Source organism: Corylus avellana, chromosome ca10 (genome assembly GCF_901000735.1).
Source record: "Corylus avellana chromosome ca10, CavTom2PMs-1.0".
NCBI classification, from domain to species: domain Eukaryota; kingdom Viridiplantae; phylum Streptophyta; class Magnoliopsida; order Fagales; family Betulaceae; genus Corylus; species Corylus avellana.
This window is the reverse complement of record NC_081550.1, coordinates 182,436-199,468: the sequence shown is the minus strand read 5'-3', so window position 1 is coordinate 199,468 and position 17,033 is coordinate 182,436. Positions and strand designations below refer to the sequence as shown.

General features: G+C 36.0%; 3 protein-coding genes and 2 non-coding genes across 5 annotated transcripts; 1 reads left to right on the top strand and 4 right to left on the bottom strand.

Annotated features, from left to right (window-relative positions):
* Positions 1 to 234: 234 nt before the first annotated feature.
* On the top strand, positions 235 to 5,683 carry LOC132164589 (2-oxoisovalerate dehydrogenase subunit beta 1, mitochondrial). The gene is made up of 13 exons (XM_059575126.1): positions 235 to 464; positions 748 to 859; positions 1,145 to 1,180; positions 1,301 to 1,360; positions 1,436 to 1,493; positions 1,589 to 1,686; positions 2,777 to 2,866; positions 2,968 to 3,036; positions 3,143 to 3,229; positions 3,597 to 3,692; positions 3,777 to 3,854; positions 5,181 to 5,267; positions 5,362 to 5,683. Exons 1-13 carry the CDS (start codon positions 298 to 300, stop codon positions 5,395 to 5,397), a joined length of 1,074 nt encoding a protein of 357 aa, XP_059431109.1. The 5' UTR covers positions 235 to 297; the 3' UTR covers positions 5,398 to 5,683.
* A 379-nt stretch (positions 5,684 to 6,062) lies between these two features.
* LOC132163516 (TATA-box-binding protein) lies at positions 6,063 to 11,517 on the bottom strand. Its single transcript, XM_059573826.1, has 10 exons — positions 11,247 to 11,517; positions 10,640 to 10,739; positions 9,142 to 9,229; positions 8,704 to 8,775; positions 8,217 to 8,267; positions 7,819 to 7,863; positions 7,588 to 7,680; positions 7,135 to 7,236; positions 6,967 to 7,040; positions 6,063 to 6,608 (listed from the first exon to the last, which is right to left on the bottom strand). Coding segments are annotated over exons 2-10 (606 nt in total). The 5' UTR covers positions 10,720 to 10,739; positions 11,247 to 11,517; the 3' UTR covers positions 6,063 to 6,607.
* Positions 11,518 to 12,616: 1,099 nt separating this feature from the next.
* Positions 12,617 to 14,427, bottom strand: LOC132163671 (pectinesterase-like). Its single transcript, XM_059574038.1, has 2 exons — positions 13,431 to 14,427; positions 12,617 to 13,347 (listed from the first exon to the last, which is right to left on the bottom strand). Exons 1-2 carry the CDS (start codon positions 14,425 to 14,427, stop codon positions 12,617 to 12,619), a joined length of 1,728 nt encoding a protein of 575 aa, XP_059430021.1.
* Positions 14,428 to 16,730: 2,303 nt separating this feature from the next.
* LOC132164847 (small nucleolar RNA SNORD24) lies at positions 16,731 to 16,814 on the bottom strand. The gene has a single exon (XR_009438447.1). It is a non-coding gene; the product is annotated as a small nucleolar RNA SNORD24 (small nucleolar RNA).
* Positions 16,815 to 16,904: 90 nt separating this feature from the next.
* On the bottom strand, positions 16,905 to 16,993 carry LOC132164825 (small nucleolar RNA R12). The gene has a single exon (XR_009438428.1). It is a non-coding gene; the product is annotated as a small nucleolar RNA R12 (small nucleolar RNA).
* Between the last annotated feature and the right edge of the window lie 40 nt (positions 16,994 to 17,033).

Genomic DNA, 17,033 nt, shown 5'->3' with positions numbered 1-17,033 from the left:
AAAAATAATGCTTACGTGGCAAAATAATGTGATATAAGAGATACTTGCTAAATTAAATTTTTAAACGGAAGATAAACGGAGATACTGACCGCTTTGAAAGATGTTAATAACTATCATTTATCCCTATATATATTTTGACGAATCATTTATGATATATATATATATATATATATTTTAATGATAGTTTTGCTTGTACAGTAAGGCCTCTATTTGATACGAGGCAAATCACGTTTAACGCTAAACAAAACGGTGAACATATAAACAAAGAAAGCTCTTCTGGTCTGAGAATTGTCTGAGATGGCAACCACATCTCTCAGGACAATTGGAAGGTCGGTTTGTAGGGTTTCTAGGAGGGGGTTTTCCACTTCTTGCGATGACAAGCTTGTACAGCCAAGCTCCAAATCCACGAACCTCTACTCTGCGATCAACCAAGCGCTTCACATCGCCTTGGAAACCGATCCTCGGTAAGCTTAGTGTTTTGTTTTTCGCGCGTTTCTGAGAGTTACCCAGGTTGGTTTTTGGCTTTCAAAATTCTGGGTCGAATTTGTTTTCTGACTTTGTGTTCTGGTTCCTAAGGAGGGCCATTTACGTTTCACGTTGATTAATCAATTTGTAATTTGTCTTCAACTGTTTTTTCGTAATTCCAAAAGCTTTATCTTTATAATTTCAAGAAGTGTTACCTCGTTGTGCTTATGTTTTTATATGTAGTCATGCCTGTTTCAACTAATTTTATGCATTTCCTTTTAGTGCTTATGTATTTGGAGAAGATGTAGGCTTTGGAGGGGTCTTCCGTTGCACAACAGGATTAGCTGATCGATTTGGTAAAAGTAGAGTTTTCAATACCCCTCTTTGTGAACAGGTAGTTTTGTCATTCTATATTTACACCTTATCATGGTATATAAATAATAGGATATATTCTTGGGACAAAATTGCTGCTTTTTTTTTTTTTTCTTTTCACATCAGGACTCCGACAAAGTTAAGTATAACCTAAATCTGTGCTCCACTGTTTGGTAATGTGTGAGATACTAGAAGAATGTTTGTTATTCTAATTGTATTATCAGTTTCCTGTTTCTTTTTTCTCTAATTAGTATCTTTTTATTATGGAGCATTTGATGGATATGTACTAACATGGTCTTATAAATAGGGAATTATTGGGTTTGGCATTGGTCTAGCAGCAATGGTGAGTTTGACCATTTAGTGTATTTATTGGTTTGGTTAAAAATAAAATCCTCAATACAATTTGCTTTTATAATTTTGTTACATCCATGGCTCTAACTTTAAGTCTCATCTGACATGTTAGGGCAATCGGGCCGTAGCGGAAATCCAGTTTGCAGATTATATTTATCCTGCCTTTGATCAGGCATGCATCCTTCCCAATGCTATGTTATATAATTGCATCACTGTTGACCATTGAGTGACAGAATATTTCTTGCAGATTGTCAATGAAGCTGCGAAGTTTAGATACCGGAGTGGGAATCAATTTAATTGTGGAGGTATTCTTGCTGCTAGTTTCTATCAAAAAATATTCCTTCTAGACATTTTCTTTTTCTTTCTTTATTTTCACATGTGGTTCTATATTTTTCCCTAGGTTTAACAATAAGAGCCCCTTATGGAGCTGTTGGCCATGGTGGACATTATCACTCACAGTCCCCTGAAGCTTTCTTCTGTCATGTTCCTGGTATTAAAGTATGTTTTCACTCTGATTAGACATCTCGTCTGCATTTCAATGATATCTTTTCTATTTTGTTAATATTCCCTTTTGAAAAGGAGCAATGCCCCACCTTACTACTGTAATAATATGCGAGTATTCTGAAGCACTTCCATTGTAGGAGTGCATGATTAGTTGAAACCCATGTGTAAAGCTCCCCCTGCATGTGTATCATTCAGTTCAGTGATGTGATCTCCTTGAAAATGAGTTACAATGGTGGACTATCTTTGAAGGAAATGTCAGCTACACCATCAGCAACAATGTTTTGATAAACTTCTTTTCTTTTGGAAGTTTATGACTGTACTTATGTCTTCTCCTGTACCAAATGAATAAAATATGTCCACCATCATCACATCAGACAGTTACAGCATATGTGGGAACTTTTCATACTCTTCTTTTCAAATTTGGGTTGTCTGAAATTTGAGGACATGCTTGATGCTGCTGATGTTCAATACTCCTTTAGACTTATAGGCTATAGCTGTGCCAAATTTAGGAATGTTCCGACTTTTGGTCAAGAAACTCTTAACAGAATTTTTTTAGAAGTGTTTTAGGAGCTATGGTTATTCTGCATGGGACAAAAAACACTCAAAACACCTGTGTGTGACACTTACCAAAACAAGTGTCTCTGTGTACATATGTTATATGTGTCTAATAATATAATTACAAAAACAGTCATATATAGCCAAGTCCCACATTATGGTTTGCACTTGTTATGTCTAAAATCAATTGTCCACTTCAAAATGCGCCACAATGTCTACATCATCCTAGTTTTTATTTTATTTTTTTATGTGCACATATACACCCTGCTTTGAGCCCTGTGCATTTAACAGTAAGTTGGCAGCAGCTACTTTCATGACATCGATATTTTAAATTCAAAATGGACCTTTTCCACTTAACCAAGTTTTAAGATAGCTGAGTTCCATGAAGTTAAAAAGAGGATATTGGAAACATCGTATTTCTCTTTGCCTCCTAAACCTTGTTGCAAGGGAACTTGGATTCTTGCACATTGTTATCTAGTATAGCATTAATCCATTACTATCAAATCTCTCAAAACAAGTTCTTATATAGGTGGTCATCCCTCGAAGCCCACAGCAAGCAAAAGGGTTGTTGCTATCCTGCATACGTGATCCAAATCCTGTTGTGTTTTTTGAACCAAAGGTATTGCGTTCTATTACTATAACTTAATTGAATCATTAGTCCCTAATTAATTAAATGAGAACTTTGAAATTGAAATTGGAATTAAAATGTCTGGAATTCAGTGGCTTTATCGTTTGGCAGTAGAAGAGGTGCCTGAGTATGATTACATGTTGCCTCTATCAGAGGCGGAGGTACGCTGCTTCTGGATTTCATTATGGCTGAAGAATTAAAAGATAAATACTCGATTTTAATGTAAATTAGAAACTTTAGTATGAATATTGAAAATGTGATACTCAGGTGATTCGTGAAGGCAGTGATATTACACTTGTTGGGTGGGGAGCTCAGTTATCTGTAATGGAACAGGCCTGTCTTGATGCTGAAAAGGTATATGATTCTCTGCTGGAACTAGTCTTTAATGTTTGCAGAGGCCAACAGTTTCTTATTAAAGATGGACAAATACAATGTTTACTAATAATCGAAAAATTCTATTTTGGTAATTATTAACAGAATGGCTATTTTCTCAAAGTACATTGCTTTTACACACTTCAAATGATCTTTTCCACAAATCATGTTTTTTCTAGTCCAGAGAAATTTCGAAGTTTGAAATATTCCCTGGTTTAAATAAATTCATAATTGCAAGTATGTAACTAAGTTTGACTTGGTATATATATAGCATATGAGATCAAATCAGGATTCTGATTATCATCCTCCCTCCTCCTATAAACTCCATTCAAACCATGTGATTTTGCAGGAAGGAATTTCTTGTGAACTGATAGATCTAAAAACTCTAATTCCTTGGGATAAGGAAACAATAGAATCCTCTGTCAGAAAAACTGGAAGACTTCTTGTAAGCATAATATCTCCATACAACATATGGTTTATGAGGTCAGTAGGTAGAATTATAGGTGATCTGCAAATTTTATGTGTGTAGATTAGTCATGAAGCGCCAGTAACTGGAGGTTTTGGTGCTGAAATCTCTGCTTCTATTGTTGAACGTTGTTTCTTGAGGGTAAGTGCCAGCCTTTCGCATTTTTCTATTTTCTTAATAATATGTGGATATTATGATTGGCCGCAACAGTATTCTGTCTGGTTTTCTGCTTTTCCTTTCAATGTTTCGTTTGTAGTTACGAATTGGATGTCTTGTATTTACGGCAGCTAGGGCTTCTAATAATTGGCTTGTCCCCAAAAAACAGGCACGCATACTAGTTTAGTTGCATGGAAGTGCCTAAAAGATACTTTTAAAAATAAAATTTTAATAGAAAAAACTTGATAGAGCACCAATAACCTCTTTTCTTTATTTCTTTTTTCTTTTTTAAAAAAAGTTTACTTACATTCTATGGGATCATGAAACGGATCCTGAACTGAGTCAAACTGAGATTTACATCCATTCAGTTTGATGGTTTGAAAGAGCTATATGAGTTGTTATTTATTTATTTTAATTTTTTTTTGTAGTTGACTTGTTACTTGTTAGATGGAGATAAAACGCATCTGATAACTAAGGGGATACTATCCGCGTGTTTTGTTTTTTTGTTAAATTTAAGTGATCAACCATATAGTTCTCATTCTGGTATGCGTCTACTTCAAACAAAACCATGAATATGCCTCTCTGGAGGCACTCCTGTGCTCAAATTATTATGAGCGTGTTAATATCAAAATTCATTAAGAAGTTATCATGACCATCAATGCTTTTGCATATGATCCTGCACCTACTCTGAATTAGTCATGTTGGCCTTGCCCTTTTAGAGAGGACTTCTGGACCAAGTTTTGTTCCATCTTCCAACCTTACCTAATGGATAAAGAGTATCCTCCTTCCATGATCAATACATGGTTGATTCTTGGATTGAACATGTGTGTAGCTTCTATGTTCTATATGCCTTTCTCTAGGATTACTTACAGTTACATCTTTGAATTCTCCTTATATTCGTTTTTTATTCTTCATTGTTTGCCTGCTCAGTTCTTCTCCATTTGGTGCTCTTCTGTCTGTCTTAAGTTAAATCATGCCACATTAAAGTTACATGAATGGTCCTCAAGAGTTAGCTCAATCGGCTGGGACCACGCCTAATGAAGCGGAGGTCACTAGTTCGAATCCCCCTCCCCCCTCTTGTGCAGACATGTCAAAAAAAAAAAAAAAAGTTACATGAATGTAGTATCATTACTTTGAGTTGAGAAGTGGAAATGCTACTTGAAGAACTTTTGCCATATTCTATAAAGAGTGCAAAATATAATAATGTGCTTGCTCTATCATTGGTTGGTAAACTAAACTGGATCATCTTGGATGTGAGTTGATATCCTAGAACTTGGATCAATTAGTCACTTTATAGTTTGTCTTTTGCAGTTAGAAGCCCCTGTGGCCAGAGTTTGCGGTCTGGACACTCCCTTCCCCCTTGTTTTTGAACCATTCTATATGCCTACAAAGAACAAGGCAAGTTGTTTAGATATTTTTCCTGCATAGCAATCTTGTCTGGATATGAGGCATTCTTGTTGATACGGTCTCTGCTTTGTCTGTTCAAATGCAGATATTGGATGCAATCAAATCTACTATAAATTATTAGGTGCATAAGCGACTTTACTGCTTTGTGCTTCAGATTCACCATAGTCGTCATCATGTACATCATTACACGTGCAAGTAGTCTTCACCTCTAGGCTCTATAGTGATGATGAAGAGAGGAAGAAGAAATTTAAAGTCTGCTGCTCTTATTCAATCTCTGAGAATATGAAAAACAGACTTGTAATGAATGGCTGGTTTTTATCTAAATTACCATTACCTTATACATGCTCAATTGAAAATTTTCAATAAAGTATAAAAAGGCTGGGAAGTATGGAATTACCATTACCTTATATATGCGCAATTGAAGTTTTTTATCTAAATTTTCAGTTAACCCAGGGGAATGCTAAGGATGCTCTCCCGGTGACTTTCTAATCTTTTAGGTAGATATTATTTAAAAAAAAAAAAAAAAAAAGCGAAAAAGAAAGTTTCTCACTTAGTTAAAATGATAAAGTTCCTCATGGCAGATATAATATCCGACTGCTCAAGGTTAAGGTTGAACAATGAGAGAAAGTCGGAGTGTTCACTGTCACAACCCCCATCTATCGACCGGGCCTCGTCTGTAAAAGTATATTACAAGACGAGGGTATGCAAACAGGCAGGAGTTCACGGACGACACAACTATTTGGCGCTTGATAATCCATAAGTGCTTCATTTTTTTACACATATAAATTCATTAAAAATCAGCTTGGATGACACAAGTGAGTTTTGTCCATGATGGTAACGTAACAGACTAGTTTAAAGCCTTTGACAAAAGACAAAGCTAACAATTGCTTTTCTTCTACAGCCAACAATTGTTTTCTTGCATCCATTGATCTGAATGAGACTGGCAGAAACATTCATTTTTACATTTTAGGTAATTTCCAAATTGGAAACATCGATTAAACGCAACAAACAGCACACAAAGTTTCATACACCAACATTCTATCCAAGAGATCAAAAGTAGGTGTCCAAGGAAAAATCAAAACTTCTTATTCTCTCTCTTTTTTTTCCTTCTTTTCTTCCCACTTTTTTTTTTTTGTTTTTTTTCTTTTTCACGTTAACTCTGTAATATAATGTTTTCCCAGTCCATCACACATCTTTTAACTTAACCACCAGAGAACCAATGCACAATTTGCTTCCATATTTACAGTTCAATCCAGGCTCAGCAATTACAGTGCCAGGTATTCCACCTTCAAACCTTCCGCGAACACAATCTGGCTTCTCTTCCCATAGAATCTGCATCAAATCAAAATACACAAGAGATGAGTTCCCCCTGGTTGTCAGGACGAGTGTACTGCACAAGTAAAAATGTAAAAGATTCCTAGCAAGCAAAAGCATGGCAACAAGACGGCCATTAAATCAAGGCTTTGACCCATCTGTTGTCAGCATGATCATGGCCAAAAGAATTAACTGTCTTATTCCAATAGCATATTATTAAATACTTTATATACTCTGGGGCAATGGGGGACGCAACTCAAATATACAAGACAAAAACAAGAACGACCCCAATTAGAGAGAATGAAGATCACAAGTTCAGAAGTTAAGTAAAGAAGCATCCAATCTTAATAAAAGCAATTTCAATGAAATGTCGCACCATTGCTGGTTTTTCCTGAACTCCGTAAGAACTGGGTATATGTTCTCAAAGGCTGTATAGGTCTCATCTCTGACCTGAAGAATCAAAAATGAAACAATGCTTATCAGATCAACAAGAAGAAGATATAAAATCTGGGAGGGCAGAACAAAAGAAGACTAGCAATATCACCTTAGCTCCTGTAAGAACAATTTTTCCAGACACAAAAATAAGCAGCACAATCTTCGGTTGTTTCATTCGATAGATCAACCCTGGGAACAGCTCTGGCTCATACTGGCATGGAGAATGAAAACACAGTCAATACATGATTCACCATTCTCTGGTTCATAACAAGGCTTAATCTCAACATATGTATTCTCACAAACATGACTGTGTGTGTATGCATGTACGTATTTATGTAAGAGACAGCATAAAAACTCCATGAAAGGTTTAATCTCAAGAATGGAATGTAGGACAATCTCCCCTCCAATCATTGCCACTTCAATGTCAGATAAGGGAAACACTGCAAAGACACCTTTTTTTTGGGTGTAATTACATGCTACAATTCAAAGAAAAATAAACAATAATGGCTGACATTTAAGTGAAAGAGCACATAACACGGATGGACACACTGCCACGACTTACACTTGAAAAGGCACCATGGGAATATGCAAGTCCTTCAAGCCTGATGGGGAATTTAACATCACAAGAACCAACTATGTTCTGAATCTTGAAATCCTACAACATTGAACCATCAAAGTTAAAAAAAATTATGACGACACTTTGTAGTGTACCAAAGCTGTGCATGACATTAGGTTTTATTTTTATATGCATACATGTACTTGTGTGTGTGAGAGAGAGAGAGAGAGTTAAAACCTTGAACTTGGCTGGAAAACCAAGCTTCTGAATAATCCGAGCATACTGTAAAAAAAAAAAAAAAAAACATGTAAGATTGGGAAAACGGTGCTTTGATAATAAAAAACACTAATCTGCTTGAGATCTTTTAAGTTTTTGTAGGGGTAACATGATGAGCAGGTGATTTGACTTCTTTTTCTCACTAATAAAATAAGGAACTGTTTGCTTGTTACAGGTAAGACTTGCACAGTTTCAACATCTGGTTTTCTTAATATGTGGATTACTTTAGGTGCCAAACTACAAAATTACAAAGAGACCAAGGTATATATGGTGCTGGCCAGTTTTCTACATCTCACAAACAGCTCTATATCTAAAACCTTAAGTATGCAGCTAGATGCACTTTGCAAGGGATCCATTACCTTCCGTGCTGCCAACTTTGACTGTTGTTCACTCTTAGCTCCAGTACAAACCTAAACATCATGGTAACATGTCAGTATTCACAAAATCATTTTTACTTATCAAAAAAATAAAATAAAATAGAAAACCACTAAAGATGCCAATCATGTTTATCATGGGAAGCTTTCAAAGACAATTTGAAATTCAAAACAAAGAAAATCAGCTAAAATACTTAATTCATTTAGCTCCAGGAGACATAAGCATAAATTATTGAGACTCATCCATCCATAAATTCTGTGACCATAATTTTACCTCATAAAAAATTCCAACTAAATGGCATCTTATCACTTTAGTCAAATTTTTAAGAGAGCGAGAGCGAGAGCGAGAGAGAGAGAGAGAGAGAGGACCAACACTGCATCAGGAAACAGTAACAATGGCATTTCTAAGGAATATAAAACGAACATCCACTGTTGGAAATAAGGAAGTACCAGATGCTTTGGCTAAACTTACCATCTTTCCAGAAGCAAAAATCAAAGCTGTTGTTTTCGGTTCCCTTATTCTCATAATTACAGCAGCAAACCGCTGCAAGAACAAAGTACATTTAAACATTGCATATTGATATGAAACAGGAAACACCATTCTATGTGAAAGAAGAAACAAACAAGTTTAACCATCTTCGTCAAATCATCTCAAATTTCGTCTACAGAACAGAAATTCAGAAGTAAAATAGCAAATCTGAGCAAGTAGTTTCCTAGAGAATCAATTACTTAAAGCGAGCTTCCTTAGGTGTAAGCAAATTTGTTGTAACATTGAGAGGATTCAATGACGTACACCCCCCCACCGGAAAAAAAAAAAAAAAAAATCTCCAGAAAGTGAATAATTACTTGGCCTGAATTATCAAACAAAGGATGATGAGGGAGAAAGACATATATGCCCACAGTCATATACCTTTGGATTGTATTCTGCATTACGAGCAGACAGTGCAATGTTCTTAAGATCTAACTTGCAGTCCAAATTGACTGTTGACACAATGTTCCTGGAGAGCAAACAACACCTTGTTAATCTACCATGAATTAGGTAAGGAGCACGCTCATTTCCAGCCTGACACTTAGGATAAGAGTTTGCAAGGTCATAGCTTGAAGTACACTTAAAAGATATGCTCAAAATTATAGAAGTAAATATCATAAATGAGCAGTCGCAACAACCACTTCTCTAACAGAGCAATTCAAACAAAGGCACAAACAAATAAACTAGGTCCATGTGAAATTTGTATATCATGAGATACAAATCCATCTATCCAGGAGATTCATACTAACCTCGAAACAGAACTAATATTGATCTATGCCACCAATATATATTTCAGGGCTTCAGTGCTCAGATTTAATTTAATATGAGCCAGCAAGGTGCATGTCTAATTTTGAGTAATCTAGCGGACAAATCAGAACCCAATATGGAAAGACAATCACCCCAAGCACAGGAAACCATGAGTGTCCATGCACACAATTTACTTTAATTAAAAAGAACCAAATCATTTAGATAATTTGTAAATGAGTTTAAAGTTACATGTTCGACTCTAGATTATTTTGCATAAAAATAATGTTACACTTACTCCCGCTTCTTCACATAATTTTTCCACACTCATAGGTAGTTTTTAAAAACGACCAGTGGATATGAAATGAATATTTATTAGATTTTGATCCAATAGTAGTTTTAAAAGCCACCTCCTATGGGTGTGAGAAATTGTGTAAAGAAATGGGAATAAGTATAGCATTCCTCTTTGCAAAAAATTCCTCTTTGGAAAATATGGGTGTGAGAAATTGTGTAAAGAAATGGGAATAAGTATAGCATTCCTCTTTACAATTTGGGTTGCGCCCCTCTGCGCGTTGATTAATATATCTTTATTTATCAAAAAAAATATATAGCACAAAGCACCGTAACAAGAGCCTTTCACAAAAGGCATCAAAACCTTTGTAGCCAGCCTATAATGTCATAACACAGCTCTAGCGTATCAAAACCTCAACGCTATGTTTGTGTTACAAGGTTGCAAGATCATATCCCTATAAAGCACAAGATGTTTTTGCAATAAAAAACAAAAATTACATAACAAAACAGAGCAACTCTCTCACTGTTTTCCAATCACAACAAATGCACAGCCACGCTACATATTTAAGACATACAACAACGGTCCCATATCAAAACGCCACACCATCTCATTGTTACCAATTACAACTCATTGACCGACATACTTCCAAAAGGAATTAGCCCATTTCAACATCATAAAAATCTTTCCAACGTCGTATGGGTAGCAACATCCTCTTCCTGTTCTTAAAACAATTGGGGTCACGTCTTTTATGTTTTAGTGATTATGCGGTGAATCTCAGCTAACCCAACTAAACAGGCGGTATATATACTGAAAGAGTTACATTACATATAAATAGGGACTCACTGTAGGGTGGGGACGATCCCAGAAGGATGCTTCTTGAGATCTACGGGTTGGCTCCCTTCCAAGCCTCCTTGATCGGCCATCCCTTATAAATTCTTTTGCTCTATAAAACCACCAACCAAAAGATAACAGATTCACAAATTATTCTCCACCAAAACCCATTTATAACGAAACCCAGAAACCAAGACATCCATACATAAAATTATACAATAAATGTCTTAAATTTTTGTCTTTAAATCAGCTCAGACAAAACCAAAACATATTTTTCCGTGGAAAGAATTTCACTGAAAAATAAATAAAAATAAGTTTCAAATAAAAAAAAAAATCGTAAAATACCCAAAAAGATTAGGAAAAAAAGAAACGATCTTTGCGTGAGAGGCGAAGAAATCGGGTTCAGCAGAGTTATTCATTCTGGGTAATCCAAATTTATTTCATTTTGATAAAAAAGAAAAAGAAAAAGAAAAGCCAAATAAAATTGTTTGATATAAATATGAAATATAAGTGGTCAGCTAAGAGAGTATAATCGGGGGTCATAAGGAGGAAATCAAAGTAAATAGCAAGTATTTGGACAGGATCTGGGTAGACAAGGAGAGAATGAGAGAGATCGGACCTTCTCTGCAGTGGAAAGAAAATCTAGGGTTTGCTCTGTTCAATTTAAAGGAAGAGATTCGAGAATAGCAGATCCAGAAAAGAAAATGGAATTGGGAGCGGGAAGAGTTTGAAAATGGGAGTGTTTTATAGGTTTATAGAGGCTTTATAAGAGATTTCTATCTGTGTGAGAGAGTTGTTCTTGAGAGAGAGAGAGAGAGAGAGAGAGAGAAGAGAAGGGGGTTTTTGAGAGGCTGTCGAAGGATCTGGGAGCTTATGGAGCACTGGGGTTGCGTTGTGGATCGATCTTATTAGCGACCTAACCTTCCCTATTTATAGTTCCCTATATTGGCCTCGCCCCCAGTCCAGTGGTCAACTGCCCCCGCTGGGGGTATTCCTGGAATCCAAAAAGGGATTGGTATTCCATACCCATTGTGGGTTTCGGTTTTATCAAAGCCCAATGATTCACCGCCACGCTTCCATGCCTCATATAACATTTCTTTGCTTTGCTTAAAAAAAAATAATGGTATAAATTATATTTTTATCCCAAAACGTAATAACTAATATGATAATTTCAACCAATACTTTAATTGATCTTTATTATTAAAAGAAAAATTAAAAAAATTATTTTTAATTGTCACGTCAGCATTATAAAAAAATTATGAAATAAAAATATAAAGTATAGTACTGCTCCTTGTTTTTCCTTTCTAACAAAAAAAAAAAAAATCAATCAATTTTAGTTCTAACAATATGTTGTTGGTTTGACATGTCATGTGTCAATTGTACTCTTACCGTAGGCCGGTGGTCATTCATTTTTATTTATTTTTTTAAATCTGTTTTAGTTTGTTAAATTTTTATTTAGTGTATATTTATAAGGATTGGGCTTAGGAACCGTAAAAAAAACTAAAGTAGCATATAACCTAAAATTTTTTTAGCTATCTAAATTTTAATTTCGAATGAATGATTTGAAACCATCAAAAAAACTTAAGAGACATAATTGTTAAATGTGTGTACATAACATATTTTAGATCCAAGTGTCTCTTGTGGTTGAACTAATTAAAGGATGAATGTAATTTTAAAAAGGTTGTCCATAAAAATAAAAATAAAATACTACTAATTAATGGCTCTTTTATAGGTGGAATTAAAGGACGATTGTAATTTTATTTTTTTGAATTTCGAAGAGTCCTCACGCGCGTATGTCTTAATATGTAAAATCCATACACTTTTTTTTTTTTTTTAATAGAATTCTCCATTAATGAAGCATGCCATCTTTGACACTTTGTCTCTTCATTCTCATGAAAAACAAAACAAATGTTTATTTTTAAATTGTTTTTACAGCTATATAACAAAAACCAATGGGAAAGGACAACAAATAAAAAAAAAATCTGACTTTCATCGGAAAAAAAGGCCGGGCAGGAAGTGGAGTTGGGTGCCATTCAACCAGTTTTGTGGTTGGATGAAACGACCAGCCGTATAACGCATTACATCACTTGAATTGCTGATGACACTGTATCCCTTCCAATTCACTCTATTTTTGGTTCCAGCTCCAGGCCCGCTGTTTTCACACTCACCAAATGTCACTGTATCTATTAATGCAGAGTTGTTGTTGTTGCTATACCATCCATCTGGGTGAATCAAATCCCCCAGACTTGATTCCATCACGATTGTTCTTGAATATTTCTCCACCGCCATGCCCAAGTAAGCAACACCTTTCTCCGCTACTCCATAATTAGGGGAGTATCTGTATGATTGGTCTCGCTCGATGGTGCAGCCATGGATCACAAACCCAGTGCTTTCCCGTCTATCGCTCCTGCCTTGCAAAGCTATAATGTTTTCCAATATCGGTGGAGATGGCGGTGCCAAAATGATTCTGGAGCGTTGGATTACAACTGCAGCGTCGCCTCTGATGATGTTTGTGACACCGTAGATTTCACAATCTACAAAGAGCTGCCGATTCGCTAATGCATATATGTTTGATGTTGCACTCCCATTTATTCTGCAGTTGAAGAAGGCTGCTCTATCAGACTGGATTTTAACAGCCGCCATATCCATGGAATTTCCTCTGCTTTTATCTGGGATTTTGATTCCAATATCCTTGCAGATAAACCCATCTCCAATTACCGCTGTAAGTAAATTAATTATTAAAGAGAATTGAAAGAGATACATGGTTATGGTTAATTAATTAATTTATAAGCAAGCAACTCACATAAAGTAGCTCTCCTATAGGTAGTGGTAGCCCGACTCCCACGGCCATGGAAATGATGATCTATTCCAGAGATGATGGTTTTATCAAGCCCATCACCGTACATGAATATCTGGGTCGTATTCTTGGCGATGATAACGTTCTCCTCGTAGACGCCGGACTTTACGTAGATGAGATATCGTCCTTTGTGTCCATTTGGGTATGCATTAAGAGCGGCAGTAATGTTTGAATATTGCCCACTTCTATCTTTAGCCACAACCGCATTGGGCTTCATCTGGCCCCCGGATTGCAACAGTTTGCGGCCGGCCGTTGATGGATTTGGTGTGAATTCATCATCATTAGATGATGCCGGAGGCGGAGGTATGGCTGCTGCTGCGGGCGGATCGGCCTTTACGTCGTCGTTTTGAGAATACTCGTAAATTATAGCCAAGGCAATGCTAGTAAGCTGAGTGGGGTTGTGCAGAAGTTGATCCATTATATCAGAAGATGTAGAACGAGTAGTCGTCTCCCTTAATCCCTCAAGACACGCTCTTCGGTATGAAAGCACAGCGCTCAAGCTGCTCCTAATATCACCCGAGGAATCGTTATAGAATGATGAATTTGGCGCAGTAGTGTTTAGAATTGTAATCACGGACTGCAGCTCCTCCATGCATAACCCTATCAACTCCATGCAATCTTCAACCGCCGGCGCCATGTTTTTATCAACTTTCACCTTCTTCATTGCATGTGCCATTTCTGTAATACTACCATTCACTGCAAATCTGAAATAGGTTTTCACTTCGGCGGAGTCACCTGCCGCTTTTAGGCTAGCCTTACAGGCATCCTTGTAATCAGTTTGGTCACAAACAGCGACGAGTGTCATCTTGTGATCATCATCATGGGTACGATCTTTTCCGGCAATAACGCCGATTACAACTGCTGCAATTACTATGAGAGAGATTCCCAATATCACCATGTTACCCAGCAAGTCATCCGGATTATCCTCCTCAAATTGTACCATTATTAATTAATTAATGTTTCTTCTCTTTTTGATCTTCTGATGGAAGGCGTTTTGGAAAATTGGGTGATCCGTGCGTTTTTTTTTTTTTTTTTTGTATGCGTCGTAGGGAGGTTAGAAACCAAAATCATACCTAGTGTTGCTAACAGTATTCAGTTGGGTACCAATACCATACGTACGTTTTCATGCCATACTTTCTCAAAACTACATGCATGCCTAATTTTAGAGCCGAGTTTGGTCTGAACAGGGGACAGCTCATCATCAATGGCTTCCTAGCTAGTTATGGGAATCTCCTTCATTTAGGTGGTGATCAATCTGGTGATCAACTTTCTATTTGGCATGCATAATCTGGGCCCAATTTCCCTGGTAACCTTTTTCCCGCATTATATATATATATAGTAATGTTAAATACCATCATTTTATTCTATTTTTATCCTCCTAAAGCTAATGTGGCTTTTAAAATCATGATTAAATTTTACATCAATCATATTTGAATTTTGATTCAATGGTAATTTTATAAGCGGCTTTAGGAAAATTTTAGTATATATGGGTGAAATTATAAATTTTAGGTTTGAGGTAAAACTAAAAAGAAAAAAAATAATAATAATAATTTTAAAAGAGTTATAAGGATGCTTTATTGGTAAAAAAAAGAAAGAAGGGATAATACATTGTGCGGCTTGGAGGCTAGGTCACCATGCATACACCCGTGGGCATAACATCTTTGAGAAATGCTAAAAAGTATCAGATCTTTTACCAAGAGATATATACTAATTAAGATGGTGTGAAACTTATTCATTGGTACCTATAATATTTATCTTTATTAATTGTTTTGATCATTTTCAGTAATAAGTTTCACATTATCTTCGTATTCATCTAATATTGATAAAAGATTTAGTACTATAGCATTTTTCTTTGGCTTATCAATCAGCCATTTTTTTTTATTTTTTTACATGTCCGCACAAGAGGGAGGGAGGGAGATTCGAATTTGTGACCTCCACTTCATTAAGTGTGGTCCCAACCGATTGAGTTATCTCTTGAGAACCAATCCGCCATTGTTAAGAAAAAGGGAAATTAATGATACACACTATACTCTCATGGTCATGGGCATCATCAATCCCACCCCCTCTCCATCGGGCTGACCACATGGTAACAAGTAACAACCATCAATAATTATTAAAAAAATAAATATTCAATCGCTAATCCAAAAATTGATTGGCTGAAATACCATCACATTATCAACCAGCCATTGTTTCTTCATTCTCGCGTCATTAAAAAGGGTTCTACCAAACAAATGTTTACTTTTATTTTTTTAAAAAATTGTTTTTATATATAGCTATAGAACAAAACCAATGGGAAATTAGGAGGCTACCTCCCATTATGTAGCCTATCCGCATTGTGTTCACAACAAATAAAAAAAAAAAAAAAAAAAAAAAAAATCTGACTTGTATATGAACTCCTTGTAAATTTCCATGATTAAAATTTTTGTAATCCATGGAAAGATGACCACCCTATATATATTTATATGTTTTTTTTTTCTTCTATATAATTCATCAAGAAAAAAGGCAGGCTGTAAAGGGACTTGGGTGCCTTGCAACCAAATTTGTGCTTGGATGAAGCGACCAGCCGTATAACGCACTGCATCACTTCTGTCGTTGATGACACTGTAACCCGGCCAGTTCACTCTCTTCTCCCGTTCCAGCTCCCGGCCCCTTGTTTCTATACTCAGCAAACGTCACCGTTTTATCCCATAGTTGTTGTTATTGTTATAACATCCATATATATCTGGATGAATTAGATGATCTCCCAGAGATGATTCCATCACGATTGTTCTTGAATATTTCTCCGCCGCAATCCCCAAGTAAGCTGAAATATTCTCCGGTCTATAAGATTCGTCTGGTTCGAATTCGATGGAGCAAGCCATGGATGACAAAACCTGCCTTGCGAAGCTGTAATGTCATCTAAAACTGACACATCTTTTTTATTATTGACATTGCAAAAACATTTAAAAAGAACAAAAAAACATTTTTTTTTTCACATACGGCTTCAGAAATAGTATGGGAGTTTATATTACTCGATCATTCTTCATTATTTCCATTATCATAATTAGGCCTCTCATCCTCTATTCTTCTACCCGATCACCGAACATTCACTTTATTCCATTTGCATATGTTGTTAATATTATTAACCTGTTCATATTTGTGTCAATTTTAGGTCTTAGATCCAAGTATAAGCCATACGGTTTCTGAGGCATATAGCTCCAGCCTCTAATCAAAAAATGATGGGGTTTGATAATAATGCGAAAAAGAGGCCTCAGAGATCTTGGTGGAAAGGAATCATCAAATGGGATTGTTTCCCATCAAGAGTAGCAAATATATCTAGCATCACCGGCCTCAATTTAATCTATTATCACTCATCTTAAATCTATAATCAATTTACAAAAACAAAAACACAAAATATTAAACAAAAGAGATCACACATGATGTTGTCAGAAGTAGCTGGACATGATGTCACATATTTTGCTTGGCAAAATATCATAGGGAATCCGTCTGATTTTTCTCATCATCCAACATCACGCACACAGATCCTTGCAAATAATCGTTAAAAACAAG